The 17,585-nt window shown below is 38.2% G+C and overlaps 1 protein-coding gene across 6 annotated transcripts in view; it reads left to right on the plus strand.

Annotated features, from left to right (window-relative positions):
• mei1 (meiotic double-stranded break formation protein 1) overlaps positions 1–17,585 on the plus strand; it is a 105,689-nt gene that overhangs the window by 64,782 nt on the left and 23,322 nt on the right. For 5 of the 6 annotated variants that reach the window (XM_088091219.1, XM_088091215.1, XM_088091216.1 and 2 more), the window contains 6 exons: positions 1,270–1,420; positions 3,587–3,772; positions 3,999–4,127; positions 5,036–5,225; positions 12,655–12,771; positions 14,874–14,984. In XM_088091219.1, coding sequence (XP_087947345.1) covers positions 1,270–1,420; positions 3,587–3,772; positions 3,999–4,127; positions 5,036–5,225; positions 12,655–12,771; positions 14,874–14,984 — 884 coding nt within the window. The remainder of the gene's footprint in view (positions 1–1,269; positions 1,421–3,586; positions 3,773–3,998; positions 4,128–5,035; positions 5,226–12,654; positions 12,772–14,873; positions 14,985–17,585) is intronic. The other variant, XM_088091220.1, reaches the window with a different exon arrangement.

Consider the following 17,585-nt stretch of genomic DNA (forward strand, 5'->3'; position numbering starts at 1 on the left):
GAGAGCATAGTTTGATGTGCTCAGAGAATCAATATAAAGAGTAAAATGTCACCCAACCTCTCTGTACTCAACACCAGCACTGGCAGCCAGCCGCCTGCAACACTAGTCTGTGCTCCAGTTTTCTCTGAGAATAAACTTATAAGTATATCTTGAAAACACTGAGAGAGGCAAATATTACATTTTAACATGGCTTGACAGGGCAAAATGTCCATTTATATTGATATTTTGATATGGGACTAGATATTTGTTTTAGATTTTTTTATATCATCAGTGTTTTATTCTCTTTGTTGTCCTCTACCGCTGAAACTGGCCTGCAGTCCATTGCAATCAATTGTGCAAGTGAGTTAATTAGTCCGTCACAGGTAGACTTACCCAGTTTGCGTCTGACCACCTGGTCGAGTTTTGCTTGACGAGGTTTGAAGTACGCTGATGGTATGAAAATTCATGTTACAAAGCCTCTGTGGCCCTCAATGACACACCCAGTCAAAGGGAACCACGATTAATTAGCGTTCATTTCTGAAATGCAGAAAGGAAACATTTGAGCCATATCACAGTTTTTAACCAAAATATCAGACAATGTCTTGTGTCACATCATCAGAAAATCAGAGGCATATCAGCGTATTACGGCTCTATCAAGAAACCAGCTGGATTCTGCATGCTGCTCTCCCCCTGCTGCTGCGGCATTACTGCGGCCCATCCAGGGTGTTCTTAAGCACATATTTTATGACCTCAGAGATACGTCGGCCTCTTTGGAAAGTTTAATCTGTCCTTCTGTGGAACCTCAGCTCTGTATTACCCCCCCAGGGAAGGGGATGAAAGCCTCTCCCCACCACTGTGTGGTCTCATCAAGATTAATGGAAGCTGTGGCCAGAGATTTACATAGCGTGGGAGGGCTGAGTGCGTGCAGCTTATTGGTGTTCAGGGAGAGGGTCTGTGAACGTGCGTGCGTGTCCGTGCGTTGGTATACATTCTGTCTGTGTTTGTGTATGTGTGTATTTTTGCATGAGAAACAGAGATAGCAAGTTTATGACATCAACATGCCCCTGAAGCACTTGGTCTGCTTTGCACACACAGTTCGTGTGTTTGTCCACTTTATTACCCTCACACTGAGTGTGTCCGCTGAGGTGTGTTTGACATTCAAGTATGTGTGTGTCTGTGTGTTTGTGTACATCAAAATGTAAATATTTGACCACTGTGAAATATGTGTACTTGTAATATCTGAAGTTAATGTCATCAATTACTGTTTGTGTGTATGTGTGTGTGTTCCAGACTATTCCCAGACCAGACGGTGTTCTCCAGTGTGGTGTGGCTGTTGCACTCCGTGCAGGCGCAGGGCAGCTGTGCGGTGCCTCGCTCTGTGCTCCGCTCTGCCCTCTACCTGCTGGCTGTGACACAGGACAAGAGCCCCAATCTGGACGGGGTAAGTCCGATCAGTTCACAGCACAGAAATCAAAACACACTCTGTAACTTACAAAAGTATCACAGCAGATAAACAGCATCAGCAGCAAGATATTATAATAATAATTTAAAAAAAAATTTAAACAATGTTTAATGCTTTTTGGTAAACATCCCAGGGCTTAAAAAAGGCCTTTTTAAGTTTCAAGATATTTAATTATATGAAAATGATTAATGTTTTATGTCAATATGAAATATTCTTGCATAGTTTTTTTAAGGTGTGCGTAGCAAGAGTGTTAAGGGAGTACACCTATAATAAAACAGGCAGATAATAAACAGTGAGGCTCAGCAAAGTGTCAGCACAGCAGTGCACAGCATCATGCTGCGCTGAAAAAGCACTGCAATGAAAATTTGATTTATTTTCATAATACCATGATAGGTTTCCGGCGGAGTTTTAAAAAGCCTTAACCCTTTTGAGGGCCTTGAAGTTTTTAAATCTTTTTTTACAGAATTTTTAACATTTTTATTCCCCTTTTTTAATTTTCAGGAAATTTTGTGTAGTTTTTTCTAATTTCTTGCCAATTTCTGGGTCATTTCTTAAGTTGCTCATTGCCTTCTTCTGATGTTTTTGAACAATTTTACCCAGTTCTCAGAGGGATAAAAGGCATTGAATTCAGTAATCTGTACCCTTGACAACACTGGTGAGTACAAATTCAACAAAAATTGGCTATTAAACAAAGAAATTTCATGGCAAAGTAAACCAGGAAAGGCAATGCATATGAGGCTTGGCACGATAGGAATCGAGGCAGAGTAAGAAACACAAAATTGCCAAGAAAACTTGCCAACAAACACTAAGCATTTCCCAAATATGTCCTACCCTTGTTCCCATAATGAAACAAAAACGACATAATTAATGTTACAGTAAACATTTGGGCAAAACTGTCCCTATCTCCAAGTATTGCTGTCAGTTTGTGTTTTTTGGTCTTATATTTCATTCTGCGTAGCATTAAAAAATTATGAATACGTCTTAAATCTAGCTTGCCTTAACCTGTGGGAGCCCTGCATGATGTTTTAGATTGATTTGGCAATCGTTGGACAACAGTTTAGACAGTTTAGACAACAGTTTACTCCTGAGACCATTTCCGAATGAAGGATCAAGCAATTAAAAATTTCAAAGATATTGTATAGTCTATTTTGGTGTGGTTACAGGTACCAGACTACAGCTCAGCTAATGGAGAGTGATGGTAGATAAAAGGCATTTTTCACTATTTGGATCTTTCAAGTTAATGTGAGGATTCATGCTGTTAGAATGTGGCACCAAATTTGGGGGTTTAGGGGCAGAAATTTTTCTTCCAACCCCCCGAGCTGGCTACTCCTTGTTTATGTACTAAATGTTGAATTCTCTTTTTCATTAACCTCCCCTTCTCTTGATTCCTTCTATAAACCCCTGAACAAATCCAGGCACAGAAGTTTTCCATACCTTGCAAAACATTTTGTATATTTGCCTTGTTTCAATATTTTTAAAACCAGTTTTACCTTTTAGCTCTTTGCAGTGCTCACCAAAATATACTTTGACAGCTGAGGCAAGTCGTCTGCCTCAGTTTTAAACATCTATTGTATTTTCTGTTCAGTGAGTCACTCTGACAATGTGAAGAAAAATCCTCAAGACATATTCAGTGTGATGGGTTTACCTACACGCACTGCAACATTAAGGTGTCAAGATTTCATCAAGAGGAAGGTGCTGAACATCTTGTTTTTCCTGTGCACAGAGGAGTAGAACAGCTCGCACTGGAGTTCTGTATGGTTTAATATAGAAACCATTAATGTGGAGACCACTGCGTACTCAAAGCTTGACAGCTCATCTTCCTCTTTTGATGTAAAATCCATATTCTGCTTTACATCACTCAGCCGCTAAGAATATTAATTATAGCTCAGCCTTTTCTCTAAAGCAGAGCAAATAGAATTTTCTCAAAATAATGTTCTTTTATTTAGTTCAAAGAAAAAATACATGGCAAAACTTTGTTATGTTGACAATGAATATGTATAAGCAATAAATCGCAGGAGATTCCCCACTGTGACTGAGGGCTCTTATAAAAAAAAATGTTTTTAAAGTGGAAACTTTTAAATTTGTGTTTGTATGCTCATCTCAAAGAAAATGCTTTTTAAATGTTTCTTTTCCAACCTACTCAAGGCTCCTTTGAACTGCATCAGCAGAGCACTCTCCTCCTGCCAAAGCTTCTCCTCCCTCTACACTCACCACCCTGCACTCCTCCACTTCATCTGTCGATATCCCGAGCTCGCAGAGAAATTTGGGCCCCTGGTCCTGGAACACTGGTTGACCAAGCAGGCACAGCACACAGATGCAGAGCAGACCACGGTGAGGGGACACTTCTATCTCAGGCTCACACGCATTCGTCAATAAATAATTTTACTTCTCTGATTGAACACGCTTAACTTGTTTCACTCCAACAAGTCTCTCTTATTAATTTCACCCTAACCGAGTAAATGTTACAGATGCATTTGAGTGTGTTTTTTAATTCCCTTTGAACTCTCACAAATTAAAATTGATGAAAAAGTTGGTCGGGTTTCACTCCTGGGTACAGGCGGGGATACAGGAGACGGGGGAGAGGAGAGAGAGCCCTGCAGAGGAGAGGCAGGATCAGCCAGACTCAGAAACTAAGGAGCTCCTGACTCTGATAGAGAAGTTTCCGGCCGTCATACTGACCCTCCTGGTGAGAGCCAGACAGACACATTAGAGTTGAGATATTTTTAAATGCTGCCTGATGTGCTGCGGTGTTTCACACAGAGGCAGAACTATTTGTTAAGCCTGAAGCTTCAAGTATTAACACTTTGATCTCATAGTTTGTCTTAAATCCACAAATTTCAAACATATGGCCCGTGGGCCAGAACAGGCCCCCTAAAAGGTCCAATCTGGCCTTCTGGATGACTTCAAAGAAGTCACTAATACCAGAGCCTGATTTTATCTAAGTCAAATTATAAAGTGTATACCACTAAAATGGGAGGAAAATGTCTTTTTCGCAGGAAATAAAAATTAAATAGATAATTCCTGACGAACACTTGTACATTTCAGTACCAAATGTGTCACTACACTGATTACAAGGGACACACCTGTTCATATGAGATTTTAGTACTTCTTCTATTTCATATATTATTATTATTTTAAGATATGTTTTTGGCTTTTGCCTTTGTTAGAGATAGGACAGCTGTAGCATGAAAGGGGGAAAGAGAGGGGATGTCATGTAGCAAAGGGCCAAGGCTGGAATCGAACCCAGGGCCACTGCGGCGATGACACAGCCTCTGTACACGGGGCGCCAGCTCTACCAAGCTTAGCTTTGCTGAGAAGCTGCTCAAAATGTTCCTAGAACTATATAGAATGTGTGGACAAGGTGAAGAAAGGACAGATACACCAAATGGAGCAGTAAAAAATGGTGCAGCTAAAAAATATGGTAAATTTGTAACTGTAACTTACATTTGTAAATTACATGCAACAGAACACAGAAAAAAAGTGTTTTGACCCCAGTGTATTGAGACCTGGTTGGGCTCACTGGGTTAGGACAATAACATCACTCTGTCTTAAGCTCGTGTCTGTCCCTGTGTTTGTCTGTCCGTATGGTTACAGGACATGGTTTGTACCAGGGAGCCCCCGCTGGCAGAGCAAGCACTGAATGTTCTGGAAGTTCTTCTGCGTGCGCAAAGAGACTATGACGCTGACTTGTGCAGCAATCTGAGGCCGGCCCTGTTGCAGGCTTTCCAGAGGCTGAGTGTGGAGAACATGGGACATGGACTTGGACAGGGAAACACTGTGCATGGTAAGAGACATTAACTCACAGAAACTGAGTGTCACAGAAAGTAAGTTATATGTTAAGTTTATAGAAGTATTATAGAAATGCCTGTTGCATCCCCAAAGAAAAACTTTAAAAAAAACAAATAAATACGTTTAATGCAACTATCCCATGGGACAAAATTAATGAGATGAAATGTAGTGTAGTGCTGTAGTTTCACAATTTAAGAATTTGTTGAAGTTCAAAATCAATCGGATGATGTTTTTTTATCAGTAAAGCTTCATAGAGAGGTGATGAAAACTGGAGCAGCGGTTTTGATTTTCACGTCTACGAGCAATTCATAGGAAATGCAGCGATGAACCACACAGCATAAAACATTTATAACAGCTTACAGCTTCATGCACCTGCAGCACAGGGATGGATTCTTTCATTTGAAATTAATGTGCCGTAATCAGGGAGCTTTGAATATATTATGTGTCGTCCCATTATGTGTTGTTAAGTCCCAACCTTTGACAGCGAAACACTCTTAAAGTAAACTGCACTGGGACCCCTCCCTCTCTGTTGTTGCAGCTGATTTCATCTGTGTAGAATCAAATACCACATTAACAATGCATGCACACATAAATGCATAATCACACACGCTCAGACGTATTGTTTCTTGCAGTTTAAAGCACAAGACAGACAATTTTACGAGGTTGTATGGTTCAGTCGAATGTTTTTAGTCTTTTGATGTTAATCGGCCTCTGCTTTGCTGACAGGTTACACACTTTAAAGAGTTAATTTTCAATATTCTACCTAAAATATATAACTAGTTCTCAGGTTTTCAAACCTCTCAGCAGACGCCATCCTTATACAAAATGACTTTTAAAAGTCATTTCACTGTCGCCGATAAATTTCCAGTGTCAGAATAAGATCATGAGAGTTTTACCTCAATAAAATGAAAGATGTTTATTATTTTTGTATGTTTTTAGTCTTGGCTCATGCAAATACAGAAGTTCAATAACCATTGTTAACAACCAATAGCTGCGCTCTCTCCAGGACCCAAAATAATCTGCAAACTGAGTAGACTGTAAACATGACGGAGACTCTGAGGAGGCTCATGAATGTGAACAAGTCTCGGCTCTCCTGTGCTGCCGAAAAGGATGAGAACCTGGTTGAGTTGTGGAATATTTGATCTGTATTTGATCCACCAACCAGCCTTTTTTTAAGTGAGAAATCTTAATTTTTAAAATGGTTCACCTCTCATTCCCACAGTCTCCATGGACTAAAATATTGCAGCCAACTCAACGGAGGCTGGTGGCGAGATGAGGCGAAGTTTGTACGCAAAAACAGTTTATCTCTGGATTATATTGATGCTGAATTGACGAGAATACTGTCGTCATATGACGCCTTTTATATTGTGTTTCCAGAGTTAAGTGTTTTTGTGGACACTGGAATTGCTAGTATGTCATATTTTTGTAAAGGGAGGATCTGATTTGTAGTTGGTGTGTGTTTGCGTGTGTGTGCCTTTGTGTGTATATATATATATATATATATATATATATATATATATATGTATGTATGTATGTTTGTATGTATGTATGTATGTATGTGTGTGTGTGTGTGTGTCTGTAGGTTTGGATCAGCCAGGGGTATTTGTTCATGTCTTGTGTGTGTGTATGTGTGAAATAAGTATATATAAATTTGTGAGGGTGGGGAAACAATATCTCATGTGAATTATATATGACTGCAGTGTATGTGTGGATAGTACCTTAAACATAATAGGGTCACGAAATGTGCTTTTTTTTAAGATGAACAATGAATACGTAACATACTGAAAATAAAATGTACTGTATTCAAAACTAAGAAATAACTGTGAAATGAATCTAGTTTTAGTCTTGCAAATAGGGACCCTGCAAGATCCCCAGTCTTTGCAAAATCTCATTAAATATGACTAAAAAGTTAAATTGTCTTCAGAGGTGAGAGGGTGTCAGACTTTAGTCTTTTAAAAAAGTTTTCAGAGTCTTGCAGTGGGCCTCAGTTTTTGACTCTTACGGCTTAGGGCCATAAAGTTCACCATTGCAGTAATACATCCAGGCCCTCACATAAGAGTGTCACCCACATTTGCAAAGATTTTTTGCAGCGTGCATCGTTTACAGTCATGTATCAAGTGCCAACTGATTTGGTTTGATGCCCAGCTGTATCACATTAAAGCAGATATACAGTAAATTAGAGTTGATAGATTGAGGTAAATGTTTGTGTTTACTCCCTCGAGTTTACTCTTTATAATGTGGCAGATGTACAAACACATCCACACACACTAACGGTATACATTCACTCACAGGTTTCCCCAGTGGACTCCACTACACTGTGAGATGTGATAGAATAAATGCATCATGACAGTCCTTTTTTTCTCCCCACACAGCAAACACCGAAAGAGACGCTTAATTAAATCCAGCTTCATAAAAAGCCAACAGCAGCCGCCACACCTGGGCTGTTTGGTCTCAGACGCCCATCTTTTCATATTGACTGAAAAGTTAGTTTTGATTAAGAAAAGTTTTTTGTTTAATGTTTCTCAACAGAATTCCCACAACACAGTGCACCTCACACGCCGCACAACAGAAATTGGATGAGACAAAGACATTACAAGAAACCAATTTATACTGCAACTCACAAGATTTCTGTGGAGACTTGAAGTACACGGGGTTCATTGTTCAAAGTTTTTGATACCTAAAATACACATTTTACTTAACTAAATCATGCAAACTTGTCAATTCCATCAGTGTTTCATATTGTTTACCATAAAAATAACTAAAAAAATAAAATAAAAATAGGATTTAAATATAAGTTTTCAGTGCCAAATTTTGCTACTCGATATTTTTTTTGTAGTTTGGGCATCTGGCTTGGCTGTATTTCCCAACACATTGCTGGCAGGTGAAAAGGGGCAGCAGAGACTGGAAGTACCTCTTGCGTGTCTGAAGTCTTCCCAGTAGAAAATAATGGCAATAAATAAAATATGAGTGATTTAAGGTTTGAGAATTGCCACTGAATTTTGCAAACTTGTTTTGTTGGCAAACCAAAAGCATGCTTAAAAAAAGATAATAATGTCCAAAATATATGTTTGTGTTTATCTCACATGCTTTCAATTTCTCAATAAATACTGAAATAAAAAGTATAGGTATGAATTCTGAGAAATCCTCCAACTATTATGTAAATATTAATCCTTCCTCAGTCCACAAACTTGGTCTGAGTAGTCAGACAAATTAAATAGTGAATTTAAATAACAATATTAAAATAACAGTTGCTAGACACTGCAGTAAAACATCTATAACATAATGTGCATAGATTAATAGGTCCATTTGGCACGATGCTCTTTTGCAACATAATGGAGAGCACTTAGTTTAATTATTCTCACATACTGGATCATTTGAAAGAATACCTATGTCGATTTATGATTGTTGGGCCGTTCTCCCAGCCAGCTTTTTTTTCGTTCTGATGGCTCTAAGAACCATTCAAACTGCACTGCATTATAACGACAAAAATAAAGGTGGAATGATTATGGTCACATTAAGAGACTGTAAATTTCTGCTCATACTGCACCTGTTGAGTCACAATAAATGTTTTTTTTGTTTTACTCTGTCAATGATCAAATATGAAAAATGTTCCCAAAAAACTATAACTATAACTATTCATTGTCTTACTCAAGGACACTTTTCACAGAGCAACACAAGAAAAGTTCGTGTTGGATTAAATTTATACTTGAGCGACGACTCATTTGTCACAAAGTATGGTTGACATTTCTGAATTTACTTTTATATCATAGTTGCACACTAAGGTTAGCTTATATGTGGCATTATTTATTTTAAAGAGGACCTGTTTTCTGTCAAATATTTAATATTACAATGAGGGATGAATGCTCTGTTTTCAATGGCTTTTTCTACTTTTTTCACAAGTTGACAGCAGATCGTGATGGGTTTCTTTATATGGTCAGTCACACTAGTGCAAGTGTTTACAATTTATACACTGCTCCTCATAGCAACATGTCAGGGAAATATGTAGTCTTGGTTGCTGATTTTGGTCATTTATTCCTGGTTTTGGATTATATTCCTGCAGAAATATGTCCGGTTGTGTTGAAAGGCTTTTATTGGTCCTGCTGTAGTCCTGCTTTTTTTTTTACCAGATTTATTTTTATTGGTATCTATTTATTTTTGTTTATTTATTATTATGTGTTTATTGTGTGAAGTTACTTTTATTTTCAGTGTTATTTTGTATTGCATTTATTTTTGCATATCTACAATGCATTATACTGGGATTTGTTTTTCTTAATAAATGAATGCATTTTGCATTCTTCGGTCTATCATGCATAATTTTTTGTCAAGGCATTTGTGACTGTTAAAGGGTTAAAAGCTTGAAGGGTGAATACAGGTCTTCCTGCACAGACATTATTAGGATAAATAAAGTGTTTTTTTACCATTGATACATGTAAACATATTGTAGTAAAAGCCTGAGATACAAGTACAGCCTTTAAAATAAGCATATTGTTTCCCCTTTAACTGCTCTGCCAGGCAAACTTGTTTTTACTGAAGTGTAATCACAAAGTCTCTCTTAAAACTTTGGTGTTTTTAAATTGGATTGAAGCAGCAAAACAAGTCCCAGAACACTTGTCGCCTCTGATTAATGTTGGGAGGGGAGAACCATTAATCCTCTGTTAGGACGAATCCTCTCAGCATCCGTCAGTAGTGAGGTGCTTGTTTATCTAGTTGACTCTCCCGAATGAAGTGTATAGTATTGATTCAGTTTCAACAGGCAGTCGTATTTGTGTGCATGAGGTGAGTCTCATACACAGGCTGGGTATTCTTCTGTTTTCTTAAGAAAAGAAAAATGTGTGTCTGTTTCAATAGTGTCCTCAGCTTCAGTATTTAGATCTGAATTAAGAAAAGGGGAAAGAAGGTTAGCATTTTGAGTACACTGGTAGGTTTTTGTTGATTTGTTAGTATCATGTACATCATGTATTATATAATTGCATATAAGATACAGTATACATGCAGATACACAAAGCGGCTCTGCATACTGTTAAGTGTCTGCTGCAGAATCTGTGGAATCGTGCTTTCTTCTCCAAGTAAGATCCGGCATGTTCGATTCCCAGACATAATGCCCGCTCCATGATTGCATATGTGGTGCTTTTGGCAGAGGTGTCTGCCAGATGGTGTTATTATGTCTGTATACTTGACCAGGTTAATGAGCACAGCTGAAGGGCACAACACCAGCGTGCCAGCTGGGGATTCAGAAACTGTTGCTGTGGTTAGCCTCTGCCTGCTTTCTGCTCAGCTCCAGCCCAGTGGGGATTACAGACCGTTATCCGCGCACGCGTTCTACTTCAGCCCACTGTAATTTGCATTAATATATACTTTATATTAGCTGCTAATGCAGCGGCATCCCAAGGGGCGACATTTTAATGTTATGCACTACAGGGGTGAAAGAAGTATGTAGATGACTGTTCTGCCTGATCTATTTCCTGTTAGAGAACGCCTGCTCTTTGTCTCCTTTCACCTCACCTACATCTTCACGCTTTTTTTTTCTCTGTCTTTCTTTCACCCTTAACCCTGCAGTCTACACTCAGACTCAGAATATTGTTATTTTAAAGTTTGCATGGTATTTTTCATGTTTGTTTCTGAGTAAGATGTGCTCACTTCTTCCCTCTCTTGCCTCCTCTTGATGATCACTGCGTGCTTCGGCTAGTAGCAATATTTATATGCACAAGGTATGTCAGTTTCCGCCTTCACTCCGAGAAAGACAAATTTCTTATTAAGCTAGAGTTTTTCAAAGTTTTCCACTGGTGGCAGACTTGTTTAATTGTGCAAACACAGCCTCCCTCTTTTATTCCCTCAACAATCTCTTTAAAAAGTTGGCTTTGGGATATTTGCACTTATCCAGAAATCTGTTTCAGGATGAATGCACATCCTTGAAAAGTCTAAGAATGTCTTAAATACACATTAGACAATAAAAAGGCCTTGGAAAAATACTCAATTGAGATAGATTTATTAGTAGTCATGTCATTGTGAGAGCTGCTGGTGATAGTGCCACGGGAAACTTAATTTTAACAGGAGGGAAACACTCTTTGACAAGGTAACGTACTTCGACACCTGTATGCACGCAATGCCCTTATATCCGCCCTCTTTACTCATTAAGATCACGCTGTGAGACCGCATCGTTAGACTAAGGCCTGGTTTGCCAGCCTGCTCATTAGTTGATTTTTTCTGTGCTTGCAGAGCAGTGAGCTCAGAGAGTGTTATCAGTGTCACTTTACCTTACTGTTCATTTTTAATTGACATCTAAGTGTTAACTTGAAAGTGAAACTTGGATATTTTCAATTTTGATGTGAAGTTACCTCACAAGTACGGTCGCAATTTGGTTGTGATTTCGCTTTACTGTCAGAGAAAAATGTCTGTAATTTGTCTTGCATCCCAGGACATCGACAGTTTCACATAAATACAAAAAAATGCAAAACAAGAATTAACAAAACAGCATAATCACACAACAAATGCTACAAATCGTAAAAACACCATAAAAAGTGGATGCAGTGCAACATAATGCTCATTGTCTATTACACTCAGTGTTTGACCCAAGATACTTAGAAGCCATTATCTGATTTATTAGGCTGACATACTGAGAAACAAATGAGTCCCTCAACCTGTTCAACTGAGCCTGTGGGACTTACAATCTTCTGCATGATGGCAAAAGCTGATATTCTTTAAATAGTTTGTGAGAAGGGTCAGAATCTTTGAGTAAATATGCAGCAGTCTCTCATTTTAAGTAGTGTCAGAAAGGTCTTTAATAAAGTTTAAAACTTCTCTTTTGGGCATGCATCTCTACGCCAGCCTTGCAAGCAATTGGTTGGTTTGTTTGTGCACAACGCACGAAGCTGACCGTAAACAGGCAAGAGGCCATGCGATGTAAATAGTGCTATAAAAACTAAGACACATTGTCCAAATGTGCTGTTTACATGTTCAAATAATGCTAATGCTAATAATTACATTCACATTAGGTGGGTTTTCATTACTGTTAATACATCATGTATCAAATTCTAAATAACAGTGAATTGTGTGCATGTAAACGTAGTCAGTGTCCTCTCTTTTGGCTTTGCTGAAAACTATTCTGGAACATCGGGTTTCAGCCTGAGTAATGTGTCGAGGTGAAATGCTAATTCAGGCTTGTCAGGCAGTCTCTTACCTGCAATACTCCCTCATCATTCTCTTTCTCTCACTCACACACACACACACACACACACACACACACACACACACACACACACTTGTCTCTGTGCACTCTCCTCACTGTCTTATAAAGTTTATCTTCTCTCTCCTTCACAGCACTTTCACTCTGTTCATATTTACTTAAATATATCTGCCTGTCTGCCTCTCCTGGCTCTTTTTATTCCACATTTGTGTTTACTTTGCTACTCTCTCACTTTGTTTAGCGGTGAACTCGCTCCCTCTGGTGCTGAAGCTGCTTTGTGTGACGCAGGCCAGTGACCCGCCTTCATCGTCTTCCTACAGTAAGATCGACGGAGTACACGTCAAGCTGCTCTACCACGGTGAGGTCAAAAGGAGCTGCCGGCAGGTCATACTGAGCGTAAATCCCCACAGCCCTCATCTGTTAGCATACACAAACACACCAGTGTTTATTTTGGCAGCTAGTTTATCCATCATAGTTTTAGTCTAGTACTTGTCAACGACAATTCAATACATTTAAGTCAACTTTTCGTTGACAGTAAGTCATTATATTTTATTTAACTCTATTTAATTTGGAATCAATTTGAGGGGTTGTGTCAAGCCTTAAACTTTCATTTAGAAATCTTTACTACAAACTACAAATAATTTCTACATATCTAAAACTTGCTTGTCACTTATATATATTACTATATTTTATTACATATTATCAATTCATCATCGTCATCATCATCATCATCAACCATTCTTTATTCAGGGAAAATTGACTGAGCATTAAGCTCTTTTACAGTAATTTGTTCTGTTTTGCCATTATTACAATTTCTTTGTCCTCAGGGGTCGTATCTCTTGTGTCTCTTGTTTTGTCTATATTTGTAAGCCTCCATAAACCATGTACAAATACGAAAAAAATAAATAAACGCAGAGTACGAACATAAACCATGTACAAATAGGAAATAAATAAACACAGAGTACGGACAGAAGGTTGCATTTATCTCCGTCTTTAACACTGAGCACAAAAAGCCCTTAGTCCCGTCTCGCCTCGTCTCATCAACAAAAACAAAACATACATTTCATCACAGTTTTTACTGTTAAAAATTAAATTTTAGCTCACCAGTGTCTTATCTTCATCATGTAAAAAAAGGCTGTTGAAGAACATTTTGTCACAGCTTTTGTTACGCACACAGTTCCCATACATTGTCTACATTAGAGGCAGATTCAAGAGGATTTTTGTCACATTGCAGGCACACACACAGACGTGATCTTTCGCAAACAGACTCTCAGAAATGCCATAACATGACACACAATACAATTCAGTTCTTTGCAGTCATGCATACAGAAAAGCCTCCTCAGTATGCGCCTCACTCACACAGGCTCTTACATTCTACTCCACAGACACATAATCATCTGGTAATGGCACTAAGACATATCTTTCTATTCAACACATGGTCTTTTGTGCTGCTGGGTTTATCTCACCTCCCTCTGCATTCACCTGTATTTCTTCCTAAGTGGAGGCATCACTCATCTTTGATTTAATATCCTCATCAACAGGGGAGTGCTCGCTGCTTATCTGCAGATGAAAACGCTGTTCAGAAATTTACGAGCCGGATCAGGCAAATTGTAACCCTGAGCATATTACGGTTAGAGTCACATTCGTTTTGTTTTTTTTCTTTTTGATATTAACACCCTTCATCCCCTCTGTGACTTAGCACTTGTATGTTTATTGCAGATCAGATTAAATTAGTCTTTATTGACAGGTTGGAGACATGATGTGATGTTCATTATGCTACCGTTTTTCTGTCTGAAATGTTGTGTCTCTATTTCTCTCATTGACTGAATATATTGTCAAGAAATTAGTTAAAATTACAAGAAAATGGGGCCCCCAGTGGCTCAGTTGAGGCTATGTCCTGGCCGCTGCAGCCGTGGGTTCGATTCCAGCCTCAGCCCTTTGCTGCATGTTATCCCCTCTCTCTCCCTCTTTCATGCTGTACCTGTCCTGTCATCCAATAAAAAGGCAAAAAAGTCCAAAAATAATCTTTAAAGAAAAAAAGAAAAAAGCATGAAAATTACCAGAAAAAAAACAAAACAAAACATAGTAACGACCTAAATTAACTAAATATTATTTGCATAGTTGTAATAATTATAATTATCATTTTCTGGATTTATTTCCTAATTTTTCTTTAATTCTCTCTCTCTGTATTTTCATTTTTAGGTCATTTTTTCTTGTCAGCTTTTACTAATTTTCTGCAGTTTTGTGAGACATTTCTTGTCAAACTGCCCACTGCCTTTTTCTGTTTTCAAAAAAAAAAGCAAACCAATATGCTTGGGTTTCAAAGATTTGAATGTTTGTGGCAAAATACAAGAAAACTGATGCCGATCCAGCTTTCAAAGGGTTAAGAGCACTGCAGATAAAATATTAAGTGAGCCATCAGACTTGAATACTGTGTGTGCGTGTGTGTGTTTGTCTCAGTGAGTAATATAGCAGGGAGGTTGAAGCCCAGCGACACAGGAAGCCTGCTCCCTGCCCTCAGCTACCTGTACTGCTGCCTGAGTCTGTCCCCTGCACACTGCACTGACACAGGTTAGACGCGCTTTCTTCCCGTCTCTCTCACTCTCTGTCTCCCCTTTTTTTTTCCTTCTCCTGATGTGGCATCCTCCACACACTGCCTCTTCACCCTCTGCCTGTTTCTTTCTCTGTCCCCCCTGTTTCAATTTGTCTCTTCTTCCGCCCTGTTCTGACAGTGGCGAGAGGCTGACCTTGACAAGTGTGCAGCTCAGATACACGGAGGAAATAATAAGCACACAAACTGACACCCACTGTACATCTTAACATAATGGTACTCAGGGCTGCAGCTCAGTCCTGCACATTGTCGCATATTCTCAAAGTTGTGTCGACAAGTCAGAGAGCTTCTCACACATTGGCACAAAAGCACGACAAGCACTCGGGGTGAGTTGTCACCTTTACAAACCTGAATCTTCTTAACGCATAGACAAAACCACACATGCAAGCATGCAAACACCCACACAGTAACATCATCAGGGGACTCATTTCAAAGATTTCAAACACACAGAAATGTCAGAGGGGTGGACACACTCTTTTTTTGTTTTTGCACAAAATAGAAAAATAAATTTAACAGACTTGGTCACCTAAAAGTCTTAAAAGTCATCTTTGTTTAAGAAAACGTAAAAAAAATCACTAAGTAGAGATCAGAAAATGGTGAAAGATGTCAGTTAAATATTTCAGATCTCTTGTATTGTCCTCATCCTTAAGACACTAATTTTATTGACTTAGAGGAGTAAATGTACTTGAAAAATTTCACATTTAAGAATCAGAAAATTTTAACATTTTTTTCTGAAAAAAACCCCTCAAACTGATGATCAATGACAATTGACAACTAATAGATTAATCACTACAGCTCTGACTGTGACAATGCAAAATTAGAACCAAGGAGACAAAATATGAAAGAAATAACTCCATTATGGAGCTGAATTAATATGATATGACGTGATTTAATCAGTTGCTGTGAGCTGCCATCAACAGGGGAAATCAAGGCATGTTACACTGACTAAAGACATAAATAATTTGAAAAGACATTTTGATTGCCGTTGATTTTATCATGAGCTAAATAATTTACCTGAACAGGAAAAAAAACTCAGCAGAGGTCAGCAACGAGCTGGTTTATAGTAAATGAGGTGAGGCTAGTGGCCAGAGAGCAGGGAGATCATTGGGAAGCAAAGCTAATTATGCCCCGAGCATTGCATTACTGCCTCTGCTGTAGGATACCTACATTCACCATCTGCTTCTTCATCACCACTGAAGAGTTCACACATACAAGCCTCAGGCTAGATGGCGGTTCAGCTGATGATGAATGGTAACATATTCCTCCTAACTTTAAATTATATGTAATTATACATTTTCTAGTACTTACAATTGTCCTGGGTAGCAGCCAGTGTAGTGCATATAACTTCACTTATGCAAAATCTTTTCCCTTGCATTCTGTTAATTTCCGCTGATGCAACAACCCAATTTCCACATTTTCCAGAGTGTCTGCAGGTCTTTTAAAAAATCTTAAATTCAATTATACAAATATTAGACCTCATTTCTACTTTGCAGGAGCGCCAGTGTTCCCGGTTGACATTACTGTCTTTAAGAGGCAGTAACGGGCTGAGTTTTTAATCTAAAGTATTATATGAAACTTTTCAGACCTTAGGAGTTTATTGGTGCCAGTCACCTCTTGACCTTAAGATATCTGAATGAAAATGTGTTCTTCATCTTTCTTCAAGTCTCATCTTTACAAGCATACCCACTAAGGTTGCAAATTTTAAGCACGTTAATCAACTATTGGTAAAATGAATGACTGATCAATCGATTATTTGAATAAACCATTAAAACAAAGCTTATTTCAAACAATACCAAATGCATTTTCCCTTCAATCAAAGCTCACAGCAACATATATACCTTAACTGCTTTGCAAAGCCTATTGATTAATCGATCACATTTCACATGTGAGATTAAACTCGTAACGACTTATTAAGCGAATTTCAATTATTATCATTTCTAATACCCACTTAATGTCAGTCCAATGCTGTATTTTTGCATGCAGTACAAACGTGCTGTTGTCCTTCAGTGTATTAATTATCCATCTTTTAATGTCTTTTTGTCAAAATAACCAAGCTCTTCTGCATGACGTCCGTATTTCTAATGTTAATTTAATTTAATGTTTATTTAGAGGGGGACACAGTGTATTAATGAACATCAGTATAAAATACAAATGTAAATATGCAGGAATTAGCAGGAATGTATATTTACCTGGCACGTAACAGACAATAGAAACATCAAGAAAGAAAGAAAAAATGTGCAAGTTGCAAAATTCAACACGTGTTGGTTGCGCACATGTATCATGGATCACTGAATAAAAGGATGAGGAGCTATATTGCAGATACAGAATCCATACCATCCTTACTTTACATGTGCACTTACCTTTTGGCAAAAACTAATTTACCTAACTCACTCTAAAAACCATATTCAGACATATATCCTACTTACATTCATACTTACCTGCAATGTCTGAATAAGAAAAAGATTTTTGGCCAGAAAGTCAGTGTTAAAACTGGTAAAAATAAATAAATAAATATGAGAAAAGGTCTTAAAAAGCATTGAATTTTAGTGTCTGATACCTGT

The sequence above is a fragment of the Plectropomus leopardus genome, chromosome 18, assembly GCF_026936395.1.
Source record: "Plectropomus leopardus strain MGB_pleo_1.0 chromosome 18, ASM2693639v1, whole genome shotgun sequence".
NCBI lineage: Eukaryota > Metazoa > Chordata > Actinopteri > Perciformes > Serranidae > Plectropomus > Plectropomus leopardus.